Source organism: Callospermophilus lateralis, chromosome 16 (genome assembly GCF_048772815.1).
Source record: "Callospermophilus lateralis isolate mCalLat2 chromosome 16, mCalLat2.hap1, whole genome shotgun sequence".
NCBI lineage: Eukaryota > Metazoa > Chordata > Mammalia > Rodentia > Sciuridae > Callospermophilus > Callospermophilus lateralis.
Window position 1 is genome coordinate 11,851,587 of NC_135320.1, and position 13,866 is coordinate 11,865,452.

Sequence of the window (13,866 nt, forward strand, 5' to 3'; positions counted from 1 at the left end):
CACATTCCCAGCCCCTATTTTTTTTAATTTTCTTTTTAAAAAGAAGAAAGAAATGGCTGCTGGACCCTTAGCTGTCCCCACATCTATAAGATATTCTGGAATCAAAACACTGATCTTGATGCCTTTGTTAGCTGTTCCCTCTTGAGGAAAGTACATTTCCCCCCAGGAAGTAAGAAGGCTCCTCTCTAGACTCACAAGTGCTTAGGTGAGGGACCAGCCAATGGTGTGTTCTCAGTGAATACACCTGGTAGCTCTCACTATCATCATAATACCAGGGGTTTTTTTGGGGGGGAGGGGGGGTTGTTTTGCTTTTTGCCTTTTGTTTTGGTTCTCTGTAGTACTAGGGACTGGATTGAGGATTGCTCTATCACCAAGCTCACCCTCATCTCTTTCTTTATTTTTTTCAGACAGGGTGTCTGTCACTAATTTGCCCAGACTAATCTCAAACTTGTAATCCTCCTGCTTCACCCTCCCAAATTGCTGGATATACCACTATGCCAGGCATTCCAGCATTATTACTGAAATACTACTTAATGTTGTATATCTCAACCTTTTGCAATTCATATGTCATCATGTAGAAGATTTGTCTTTTTGTCCTTTCTATTAGCAGAAGTACTGATTTAACATGCACTTTAAAAAGCTTTGCTTTTTTAATTGGTGCATATTAATTATGCAGAATAATGGTTTCACTATGGCAAGTAGAAGGTTTAAATAAATTCACATCCATTAGAACAGCCTAGTCTGAAAGCTGATCACATCTTTATATAGATATTCATGGAAACTCAAGGTGAAATAATGTCTTATTATTCATATTCTAAACCTGTTCTCATGCAGATAGACAGTAGAGTAATGATTGCCAGGGCCTGGGAGAATGGGAAGTTACTGCTAATGGGAATGACGTTTCTTTTGAGAATGATTAAAGTGTTCTGGAAATAGGTAGTAGTAATGGTTTCCCAACTTTGTGAATGTAATAAAAACCAATGTTTTGTATACTTTAAAATGATAAATTTTGTGGTATTTAAATTATATTTAAATGATTAAGCTATTGTTTAAAAAATACCATTGGGCTGGGGATATAGTTCAGTGGTAGAGTGCTATCTGAGCATATTGGGTTTATTCCTTTGAAGTGCCACAAAGGATTTGCCTATTCTGGACATTTCATAGAAGTGGAACCATCCAATGTACAACCTTATGCATCTATTCACATTAGCAGAATATTTTCAACTTTCACTATTTATATAACATGTATTGACCTTTTTTCTTTCTTTCTTTTTTGTATTTTTTATTTGTTTTAGTTAGTTACACATGACAGTACAATGACCTTGATATATATTTATTGACCTTTTTATGGATGCATAATATTTAATTGTATTGATACATCAGACTTGTTTATCCACATTCTTTGATTTACATTTGGGTTATTCCACCTTTCATGAATAATCCTCCTATGAACATCCACATACAAGTCTCTATATGAGTTCTCAGAGCTTTGGGACAGGCAGAGTTGGATTGTTGGGTCACAACCAGATTGTCTCCAAAGTTGACCCCATTTCATTGTCCCAGCAGCTAAAGGACATAGGTTAATCTCTGTTAATCTAATCTCATTGGGGCCTCAAGGTTTCAATGGCTCCTACCAACTTGATAGTGATCTCTTGAGCTATTTGATCATGTCTACCCTGCATCTCAGTATCTGAGGCATTCAAGCTTGTCTTTTGTTTGATAAATATAACAAAAAGAAGATATGCTACCTTCTGGAATGCATTCTTTCTTCTTAATTTTATTTAAATTGTATCTGTAGCTAGCATAGGATCTGATAGTAGATGAATTAAATAAACAAGTGAGATTAGGTGTAATAAAATATATTAGAGCTAAGAGTTTCTTAAAGGAGAAATCAGGACTCATAAAAAGTTCTCAAACAGAAGCACTGAAGGGTGCTTGCAATGTATAAACAGTATTACTGAAGCACCATGTGTCTTTGCTGTGTAGTACTGACAGGTGGGGCTTGGAGAAGACTGCTGTCCCTCCAGCATAGCCTCAAGACCTAGTGTCTTAACTCCTGCATGCCAGTGGGATGCAGAAGTCACCTAAGGCCTGTGCTCAAGACTCTCATGTTCTTGGGAGAACATGAGAAACAAGCACTAGACAAGCAAGAAGATTTCAGATGGCAACTGGTTCCTAGGAAGAGAGAATAAGTTGGGGCTTAGCTATATTGTCAGAGAAGACCTCTCTACTTCTTCTCACCTGTGTCTTCACACAAAAGCTAATGGTTCTTATAGGCATAGTTTCCCCAAGACTGCTTGGCATTTGTTTCTGTATTTGGCACTAATATGACATTTGCAGTATAAGCCTAGGCAGTGCCAAGAGCCACCTTTTTGCCAGGTGAGCAGACTGCCTTGCCCTAACCTGGGTATGACCTTGCAGTGTAGATATGGGGTGTTGAAGAACTCCCTTCCTATCAATAAGACTCCTCAGAATCTTCATAGTGCTTTCTCAACACAGCAAGTTGACCAACTCCTAAAAGTACTTTTTCTTGTTGGGTATTGGGCCATAGGAAAGAATAGAGTTATAGGAAGTATTACAGTATTTACAGATAACCCACATACATTGACCTAATTTTACTAAGAATGGGAAGTTATTTTTGCAACTAAAAATAAAGTTTGAATCTAAGTTTATTCGGTACTATTAATAGCAATTCAGCTAAGGAGGAAATTGTTTCTTAGATAACATTGAGATTACACATTAATAGAGTCTAGGGCTAGGTGACAGTTAGGCACATAGAGCTGTTGTGTCAGAGAATATGCATAGGGTGTAGCCTCATTAGCAGGAAAGGGAGGGAAATAGAGAGGAACAGAGGAAAGCCAATATAAGCAACTAAAGAACACTTCCAAACTTTCAACTTTCTCATCTCAGGATACCTATGTACTCTTAAAAGTTTATGAGGTCACAAAGAGTTTGGGGGAGCTTTTTTATTTTTTACATTGGATTATATTGATCATTATTTACCATATTAGAAATTACAACTGAAGATTTTTTCAAATTTGTTAGTTTACCTAAAAGTCTCAAAAGGAAACCCATTTCATGATAATATAAATAACATTTTTAATGAAAAATACAAAATCAATTTCAAGAGTGGCATTGTTTTATGTCTTTGCCAATCTCTTTAATGTCTGACTTAATAGAAGATAATAGATTAGCTATTGAATTCACTGTTATGAAATTATGCATAATGGGACTCTAGGAAACTCCACTGTATATACATGAGAGAATGAAAATGAGAAAGGAAAAGAAGATCTTAGTAGAAAATAGTTCTGGCCTTACAGTCTACCTGAAAGCCTCTCAGTACCTCCAGGGGCCTCAGTCCCCACTTGGAGAAGTACTAGTCTGAAGTAATTTACTCTCCGTATGAACTACCCAGATGTACTACCATAATAATTAATACCGAGAAATTAGCAACTACAGACATTTTAAGAAAAAATCAAGAAGTCTGAGGTCTGAGGATAAATATGTCAGGCTATTTCCTTGCTTGTTATCTTTCTACTTGCTGTTGTTGATGTCACCATTGTGGTTTAAATTTCCTAGGGCAAATTCCACTCTATCCACACCTAGAGGAAAGTGGCTAGACAGTCTTAGATTGCCCTGTGAAGACTTGGGAGTCATTAGATAAAGCAGTATCCGATGGAAAAATGATCCCTAAAATAACTAAGACAATAGGCAAGCCAGCAGATGATATCAGATAATGGTCCAGTATGCTGAGATGGTCACATTCCATATTTACTTTTTTCCAGTGGGCTGGAATTTATGGAAATCATGGCTGCCCTTACTTTGAGTGGTTGGTTTTCTAAATGACATTTGTCATCTACCAGTCAAGATAAGTAATACTAGGTACTGTAAAGTCATTTGTAGTTAATACTTTGCTGCTCTTAAAAAAAAAAATCTATAAAATTTGCATTAAAATATGTAAATTTTGCATTGTTTCAAGTAGTGGTGAAGCAGGAACCCCATTTACTCATTTATTTGAATATGTTTCTAAAATTCCTTTTGTTATTGTCGCTGGTCACACTCATTTTTGTGTGCTCCTCTTCAATCCCCAGCAGGACTCTACTCTTCTTCCCAAGATTAGCCCCATCCTCCTCTGCCTGTCCCAATATAGCAGCTGGAGGGCTGCCTTTCTAGGCTGGGAATTCAGGCAGTGGGTGTACTCAGTTGAGATTCTCTGCTCACGTGTGGCTTCCCTTAGTTCCATGCACCTTTCTTGTCACAAGGGAAAACCTTGGCTCTCGTTAATTCCAAAAGAAACATCTGTGTGTTGACATCATTTCAGACTCCTGAACTAAGTTTGTGAGGCTTTTTCCAGAGATGACCAGAAGTTGATCCCCTCCCTTTGTGGCTCTTTTGTGTATTTTCTGCTTAGATTTTGAGAGTTTCCAGAATGTCTTACAAACAACAAAATACAAACAACAAAATGGACTTTTTCATTCTAAGAAAGAATTTAACTTTACTACATTTAAATGCATCCTATTTGCTTATTCCTAACCCTTTATAATCTTGGGAATATTTTTTTTTCCTCTTGAGACTGGCAGTTACTAAAACAAATCAGAACTTATTTTTAAAGGTAGTTTCTATTTTTTATTACAAATGCATTGGAAATTTTCAGATTCAATTTTTTTTTCCCCGCAGCATTAAAAGCCTTTGGTCAGCCAAGCTCATAGATAAGCCTGCAGAGGTACTTATTACAGAATTCCATAGTACTACACTGTCAGAGAAAATCCAGATATGTCATTGCCACCCCTCTCCTTCAGCTGATGCAAACTTCACCATTCTTCACCAAAACTGGAGATTTTGAAACCATCTTTCCTCCTCAAGCAGAGACACTGGGCAGTGAGGGGTGTAACAGCATTGCAAATTAGAGAATCCTACAAGAGAGGAAAATAAGACCAAGAGAGATCTCAGGACTTTAACATTACAGGTGAAAGGTGTTCTCTTTACACCCCATTCTGTCCTCCTACAGTTCTTAGAGTGAATGTTCAGTTGGTGAGGGTGGGAATGTGTCCCCTAAAGGATGGGAATGTACCCCCTAAACTTTGAGGATGTGAGTCTACAGGATTTCCTTCTGAGTGACCTCATGTCTATTATAGTCCTACATCTCATTGAAACTATGATGACTTTATTAAATTCAAATTGTGTGGTCGGTATCTCCCCCTCATACTTTATCTCTTCTAAGGAGTCTTTTCAAGTGTTTTTTCATAATGAAAATGTGTTCTTAGAAGGGCCTCTTACACTATAATAATGTCTGTAGAAGTGACCTATGTATCAGAGGCTTTGGGAGACTTTCACTGTCTTAAGGAAGATCTCTTATCCCTTCCCTCATCCTGCAGATGCTGCTGGCCGCAGGAGTATGTATCTTATGAGAGCAGTACTTTGCTTCCCTGAGTACCTATACGCAGTTTGTTCTCTTTTATCCAGACTCTGGTCACTGGCTATTAATTACTTTCACCTTGGAAAAGTAATTTTTGAGTTTATCAACCTTTCCCATTAGGAAAGTTTATCTGTAAGTAATCTCTCCAACAGCCCAAGATTTAATGAGAGTATGTACCTGTTGGCTGACAAATTATGGCAGTAATAAGAGATCCTATTTTTTATGGAATTATGAGTGGTAAATTAGTTTTTTTGTTTTTCTCTAGAAGTCCAAATAGTTTGTAGTTTCTTTCTGTATTGACTTAGCCTCTTTTTGAGATAGTTTCATCATTAAGGGTGTGTGTATTGAGAGAGAAAGAGATAGAAATAAAAAATGAAAGAAATAATTTTGGAGGAATTTGAGGGGAGATTACAATTTCAGTCTGACCTTTAAATGTCACCCTTGTTTTCTTCATCCTGCTTTTTCAAAATCCTATTTTCATTCTCACTTCTATTGTGTCCTCTATATGCTCTATTATGTTAACTGGCCTTGATGTCCTCTTAGAGTTTATTTCCTGTATTAGAGTTGACAGTGGAAGTCAAATGTTAAGTTCTGGCAGTCCTTTAAAAGTAAATTGACCAACTAGCAAAATAAGACAAGAAAAAGGGAAAAAGAAAAAAATCAAAAGACACATCTTTTTTGTAAAAAGATGCCATTATGATCTATGTAGAAAGTCCCAAGGAATCCTTAAAAATAAAGTAAGAAAGAAGCACCAAGATGAAGTTGAATATCTTCTTCTGAGCCATTGGCTGCCAGAAACTCATTGAAGTGGACAATTAATGCAAATTTTGTACTTTTTACGAGAAACGTTTGGCTATAGAAATTGCTGCTGACACTGGGTGAAGAATGGAAGGGTTATGTGGTCTGAACCAGTAGTGGAAATGACAAACAAGGTTTCCCCACGAAGCAGGGTATCTTGACCCAGGGCCATGTTCCCCTACTACTGAATAAGGGGCATTCCTGTTATAGACCAAGGCAAACTGAAGAGAGAAAGCACAAATCTGTTAGAGGTTACATTGTGGATACCATTCTGAGTGTTCTCAACTTGGTTATTGTAAAACAAGGAGAGAAGGATATCCCTGGACTTAATGAATACTACTGTGCTTCATCAACTAGGACCCAAAAGAGCTAGTAGAATCTGCAAACTTCAATCTAAGGAAGATGATACCTGCCAATATGTTGTCAGAAAGCAGGGAAGTTAAAAAACCCAGGACCAAAGCACCAAAGATTCAGCATCTCATTACTCTACATGACTCACAACATAAGTTCCAACATATTACGCTGAAGAAACAGTTTCTAAGAAGAATAAGGAAGAGGCTGCAGAATATTCCAAACTTTTGTCCAAGAGAATGCAAGAAGCCAAAGAAAAATGCCAGGAGCAGATCACCAAGAGACTCAGGCTGTCCTCTCTAAGAGCTTCTACTTCTGAGTCCAGTAAAAATATTTTTAAGCATAACAAAAAAGATCAGACATTCAAACTCTATTGAATTTTCATTGATGATATAACTAGGTAACAGATGGAAACACATGTCATAAAAACGGGAAGTGGTGGAAGAAGTCTTTAAGAAATACATGAAAGTAAAGTTTTTTTAAATTCAGGGACTGATATGATACTGCAATGATACTAGATGGCCAGCAAAGGTTTCTTTTGGGGGATGAATGACTCAGGAAAGGATACTCAATAAAAAATATATATATTACCTTTGCAGAAAGTATAACTTAGCATAAATAAAATAACTACCACTATTTTTAAAAAGAAGAAGAAAAAATACCTGAGGTTTTTCATATTCAGAATACATAAAGAACTTTCAAAACTCAATAGTAAATAAAGACATTCACAGAAACAAAAAGTCTGATTTGAAAATAAAAAAGAACATGAAGATAGAGGATATACATCATGGCAGATTAGCAAGTAAAAAAGGTGCTTACCATCACTAGCCTTGAGGAAAAAGCAAATCAAGACCTTGGTGAGATGCCTCTACAGTTCTGTTAAGAATATTAAAGTACAAATATGATAACACCAAATACTAATGAGGATGCAAAGAAACTGAATCTCTCATATATTGCTGATTGGCTATAAAGTGGTGCGGCCACCTGTATGAAAATAGTTTAGTGGTTTCTTAAAAGAATTAAATGTACAATTACCCAGTAACCTAGCAGTTACACTTCTGAATATTAATCCAAAGAAATAAAGATTTATGTTCACACAAAAATTTGTATACAGCAACCTTGGAAGCTGAGGCAGGAGGATTGCAAGTTTGGGGCCAACCTTAGCAGTTTAGGGAGACTATAGGCAACTTAGTGAGACCCTGTTTCAACATTTAAAAGGAATTTTTTAAAATGGGCTGAAGATGTACCTTAGCGGTAAAGCATCCCTGAGTTCAATCCCCAGTGTAAAAAAAATATATATATACACACAATTGTTCATGGCAGCAGTTTTTAGAATAGCTGAACATGGAAACAACCCAAATGTCCACCAATTGATGACTAGATGAATAAAATGTCCTTTACCCATACTGTGGAATGTTACTCAGTCATAAAAATGAACAAAGTAGCCAGGCCAGTGGTGCATGCCTGTAAATCCAGTCACTTGGGAACCTGTAGCAGGAGGATCACAAGTTCAAGGACAGCCTGGGAAACTTTGCAGGACCTGGTCTTGAAATAAAAACAAAAAGGATTGGAGATGTAGCTCAGTAATAGAGCACCTTTGGGTTCAATACCCAGTACCCTCCCCCACATAAAGGAACAAAGTGTTGATATTTTCTGAGGAATGTACCTCAAAACTATGCCAAAGGAAAGAGGCCATCTCTCTCACAAGTGTGCACAAGCACATACACACACATACAAAGCCACATATGGTATGAATCCATTTATAAGAAATGTCCAGAACAGGCAAATTTATTAAGACAGAAAGTAAAGTAATGGTTGTCAGGGGCTAGAAAGAATGAGAGTAACTGTTTAATGGATACTAATACTGATGGTTGCACACTTAGGGAGACCCTGTTGTAGTGTAAGACTACACTAATAACCAGTATACTGCACACTTTTTAAATGGGTGGAATTTTTGATATGTGAATTATCTCAAATTTCAAAATTGTATTTGTACTTGTTATATTCCTAAGGTACAATAAAGAACTTGGGACATTCCTCTTGTGTCATACTTCACACATAAGGGAATAGTGTTTTTTTAAATGAACTGTCAATTATCTCTAGAGACAGAAAACCAATCAAAATACATGGCATTTACTTGTCACAGTAAATTTAATTCTTGTGGCACAATAAAATTTACCATTTTAACCATTTGAAGTATATAATTTGGTAAACAATACTTACCATGTTCACATATTTTTATCTTTCCCTTTAAAATGTACATTGGTTTCTATAAATAGAATTATGGCTTTAGACGCTTTTGGTTTCCAGGTTGGAGGTTAGGGAAGCTTGTGTGAGCTCAGCCTGATTCTGCTCCTTCTTGTGTCTCCTACTTCCTGAAGCATCCACCTGTCTTTCAGCCTGTGCTTTCTGCCCAAGACTGTCCCCAGTGCCTGTGCCATCCTCCTCCATGTGTCCTACCTGTTTCCAGATCCTCCTCTCTTTTCTTACTTATCACATGCAGCTGACTTTAAGGAGACAGCTGAGAGGGTGAGGGGAAACCATGATCCGATATGGTGAGAAGTGCAGCTTTTCCCTGCTTGATGGTCAGCAATATTGACCCATTCCACCTTTGCCATCTGGAAGGGAATCTGCCCAGGGAACTGCTGTCAGAGAGCTGTGGCCATTGCAAAGCATATAAATAGGAGCAGGTAGGGAGCCAGATTCTCATCCTGTCTGCTTAGGTTTTCAAACACAGAATGACAGAATTTTATCAAATGCCTGTAAACATTTTTGTCACAGTTTGAAGTTCCAAATTTTGCTGCATATTCATTATACATTCTATAAATTAAGGACTATCCCAAGAAATTTATTCTGGCATAATGATGTTACCTTGTTTTTTTCTTGTGGTTCTGGGGAGTGAACCCAGGTCCTTTCACATGCTAAGCACACATTCCACCAATAAGCTACACCCCCAGCCTCAAACTATTTTTAATCATATCACAGTTGTATGGATGTTATTTGTATGTCCTTTTTCTCTATTTAAACATTTATTTTAAAAACTTTTTAAATTAAAATTTTTATTAACTTTTTAAAAGACAAATTAAAGTAGTCTGTCCCTATTAGACAGCCTGTTTGCTGTTTAAAAATATTTTAGGTGAGGGGGTGTGGGGATGGGAAGGATGATTCAATGAGACAGACATTATATACTTGTATGATTGCATTTCCATTGTGACTCTACACCATGTTCAGCCAGAGGAAGGAGAAGTTGTGCTCCATTTGTGTACAATGTGTCAAAATGCATTCTACTGTCATGTATAATTAATTTGAACAAATTAAAAACTAAAATAATAAAAAATTTCTAAAAGGGTGCTGGGGATGTAGCTTAGTACTAGAGGACTTGCCTGGCATGTGAGGCTCTGGGTTCTATCCCCAGCACTGCAGAAATCAAACCAAAAAATATTTTAAAGGAATGGCTTTTTAAAATATTTTTTTTTAGTTGATGATAGACCTTTATTTTGTTTATTTATATTTGATGCTGAGAATAGAACATGCCAGGCAAGTGCGCTACCACTGAGCCACAGCCCTAGCCCTAGGCATGGCTTTTTTTTTTTTTTAGTTGTAATTGGACACAATACCTTTATTTTATTTATTTTTATGTGGTGCTGAGGATCGAACCCAACGTCTCGTGCATGCTAGGCGAGCGCTCTACCACTGAGCCACAGCCCCTAGGAATGGCTTTTTAAAATAATGTTTCTTCTATAATAAAATGAAATCTTATGCAGAAATGAATAGAAAGGGATGAATTGTAATGAAAAGAACATGCACTTTGTGCCAAAGTTTAACTTCTGCACCAAGTTTGTCCTCAGCAGAGGTACATGAATGTTTGAGCTGCCCGAGATGAAGACTCAAGTTCACAAAGCAACAATAGCCACCTGAGGGATGGGAGGGGGGATAGTAAAGGATAGGAAAGGCAGCAGAATACAACAGACACTAGTATGGCAATATATAAATCAATGGAAGCGTAACTGATGTGATTCTGCAATCTGTATACGGGGTAAAAATGGGAGTTCATAACCCACTTGAATCAAAGTGTGAAATGACATATCAAGAACTATGTAATGTTTTGAACAACCAACAATAAAAAAAAAAAAAGCACACAAACAGGAAAAAAAATAGCCACCTGAACCATCTCTACTTTTAAAAAATAGTTAAGAAGCTGATTTTAAGAAATTTTTATTTAACATATACTCTTTCTTATCTAGGAGTCTGCATTAAAAATAATAATGATAAGGGTCAAATGTCCAAAATTTTAAAATTAGCCACTTACCTTCTTCTAAATAAGTAAGCAATCAACTCTTCTAAGGCTATTTGTCATAGAACAGCATTTCTTAAAGCACATTCCAAGAGATACTATTCGTGATTATACCAAAAAGTGTTTCTTGATTATAAGCTAAAGAATCTTGTTTCACAGGACATCACAGGTGTCTTTTTTCAGAGTTTCCCAGGGCCTATAGTTTTTTTTTTTTTTTTTTTTTTTTCCCAGTACTAAGAATTGAACTCAGGGACACTTGACCATGGAGCCACATCCCTAGTCCTATTTTATATTTTATTTAGAGAAAGGGTCTCACTGAGTTGCTTAGCGTCTCAGCCTCCCAAGCCGCTTGGATTACAGGCGTGTGCCGCCATGTCCAGCCAGGACTATAAGCAGTATTTTTTTTTATTTATATATGACAGCAGGAGGCCTTAAAGTCTTATTACATATATAGAGCACAATTTTTCATATCTCTGGTTGTATACAAAGTATATTCACACCAATTAGTGTCTTCATACATGTACTTTGGATAATAATGTCCATCACATTCCACCATCATTTCTAACCCCATGCCCTCTCCCTTCCCCTCTAACCCCTCTGCTTTATAGAGTTCGTCTATTCCTCCCATGCTCCCTCTCCCTATCCCACTATGAATCAGCCTCCTTATATCAAAGAAAACATTCGTCATTTGGTTTTTTGGGATTGGCTAACTTCACTTAGCATTATTTTCTAACTCCATCCATTTACCTGCAAATGCCATGATTTTATTCTCTTTTATTGCTGAGTAAAATTCCATTGTATATATATGCCACATTTTTTTTTCCATTCATCTACTAAATTATATCTAGGTTGGCTCCACAGTTTAGCTATTGTGAATTGTGCTGCTATAAACACTGATGTGGCTGTGTCCCTGTAGTATGCTGTTTTTAAGTCCTTTGGGTATAGACTGAGGAGAGGGACAGCTGAGTCAAATGGTGGTCCCCCCTTTTTTTTTTTAGTTGTCGATGTACCTTTATTTTGTTTATATGTGGTGCTGAGAATAGAACCCTAGGCAAGTGTTCTACCACTGAGCTACAACTCCAGCCCTGGGCCTATAGCATTTTAAAGTTCTGCCAACACCCAATGGGAACCCATAGCCACACTTCAGGCATCCTCCACACAGCAACCTCACTGAGCAGAGTCCTGCTTTTGTGGAGTGAACGTCACAGGACACTTTTTGAGAAGCTACAAAAATTTAGGGAGATTGATGATGTTTTGGAGTTTCTTGGGTTTTTTTGTTGTTTTGTTTTCATTTTGTAATGAAAACAGAGACTCGTATATGCTAGGAGAATGCTCTACCATCTACCAATGAAGTATATCCCCAGTCCCTTGTATATTTCTTTTCTATTCTACACAAAGAAGAGAATCTTGCATTCATCTTGTGTCATACTTTGTGTGTGTGTGTGTGTGTGTGTGTGTGTGTGTGTGTGTGTTAGATATTGAAGCTCACACAAGCTAGGCAAATGCTCTAACTTCCACTGAACTACATCTCCCACCCTTTTTATTTTATTTTGAGACATGATCTTTCTAAGTTGCCTAAGCTAACCTCAAACTTTTAATCCTCCTTCCCCAGCCTACCTAACAGCAAAGATTATAGGCTTGTGCCACCGCATCCCATCTAATGACAAATAATTTTAACAGTGTTTTCTTGTCCCAGGACACCAGGGCTCTTCAGTTTGATTGATACCATATGGCCCCCAGCAATACCCCTAAAAGCACCCGGCCATAGTCAGCCCTGTGAAGAGGTAGGTACAACACCAGGGAGCCCTCCATCCTCAGATTGCTCTGTGCCAGCCACCAAGCCAGGGCTCTCACCATTGCTCCATGACCCCACAGTGGCAACAGGAATCCCTCTGTACCTAGGCCCTTTGTGGTGGTATGTGAATACAAGGTAGGACTGGGATTGGGATTTTCTCTTCTCATTCAGGAGCCCAATCTATGGCTGCTTTCCCTTCCATGCTATACGATATGTTTCTCAGGTTAATTTATGATGAATTTTTAAACAGCAGTCCTCCCACACTGTTACAACAGTCAGAGTCTTAGCCTCATTATAAACTAGGCAATATTTTCCCACCCCTTTCAATCACTCATGAAACCAGCACTTAGTTACCAATTTACAGCAGGAATACAATGGAATCTGTAAATATTCCTACAACCATGAGGGTAGCTAGGAATGTCCATTCCTACCCTATCAAATTATTTCTGGTAAAAAAAATATAAAAATACATCTATATATATAAACACCAAAAAAAAAATTATTTCTGGTAGTAGCTCAAAAAATGGGTTAAAAAGTTTCTCCTTCTCTCCTTCCTGGGCCTTGTCCAGGAGGCTAGCCTGTGGTTGCTTTGGGTCATAGATGCCTAAGCTGAAAAAGGGAATACATCTTTGTATAGCTGACGTCAGTGGAGTGCTACATTGATGAACTTGTCCTATCAGTCCAATAGTAGGTGTCAAAAATGCCCATATATAGATTAACAAGATGTGGTTTCCAAATGGTATTTTCAGTATACTCTGAAGAATAGATTTCTAAAATGAAATCTTAAATTGATAATAAATTAAGAAAAACAGAAGTTCTTATGCTTAGTCCCAAAAGTAAATAATGTAACCCACTTCTTATATAACCTTCCAGAGAAGGTACACATCTATAAGTAAATATGTATATAAGAAAAAATAGATTGGAATGATGTATTTGAGTCTTTTAACACTACATTCATGTTCTACCTTTGCCTTCATTTTAAACAGGTCAAAAGTCACCCGCCTCCTCCTTCCTTCTGTTACGTCCTCTCAGTTCATCCCAATCTCGGTCAAATTGATATGATTGAAGGAGACTCCATATCTAAGCTTCACCAGCCTCCAATTCTCCATTGCCTAAGAGATATTCTCCAGGTAACATCTTTGTTTATAACAAGTTCTTTAGTACTTTTGCCATGGTTGTGTACTTTGGATGATGTTACCAGTCTTTCTCAAT

At 37.3% G+C, this 13,866-nt stretch overlaps 1 protein-coding gene and 1 pseudogene across 5 annotated transcripts in view; both read left to right on the forward strand.

Moving 5' to 3' along the window:
- Window positions 1-13,866, forward strand: part of Spidr (scaffold protein involved in DNA repair) — a 384,856-nt gene that overhangs the window by 345,946 nt on the left and 25,044 nt on the right. For all 5 annotated transcript variants that reach the window (XM_076835428.1, XM_076835429.1, XM_076835431.1 and 2 more), the window contains 2 exons: window positions 12,556-12,643; window positions 13,641-13,784. In XM_076835428.1, the coding sequence (XP_076691543.1) occupies window positions 12,556-12,643; window positions 13,641-13,784 (232 nt within the window). The remainder of the gene's footprint in view (window positions 1-12,555; window positions 12,644-13,640; window positions 13,785-13,866) is intronic.
- LOC143382310 (small ribosomal subunit protein eS6 pseudogene) lies at window positions 6,173-6,942 on the forward strand (annotated as a pseudogene).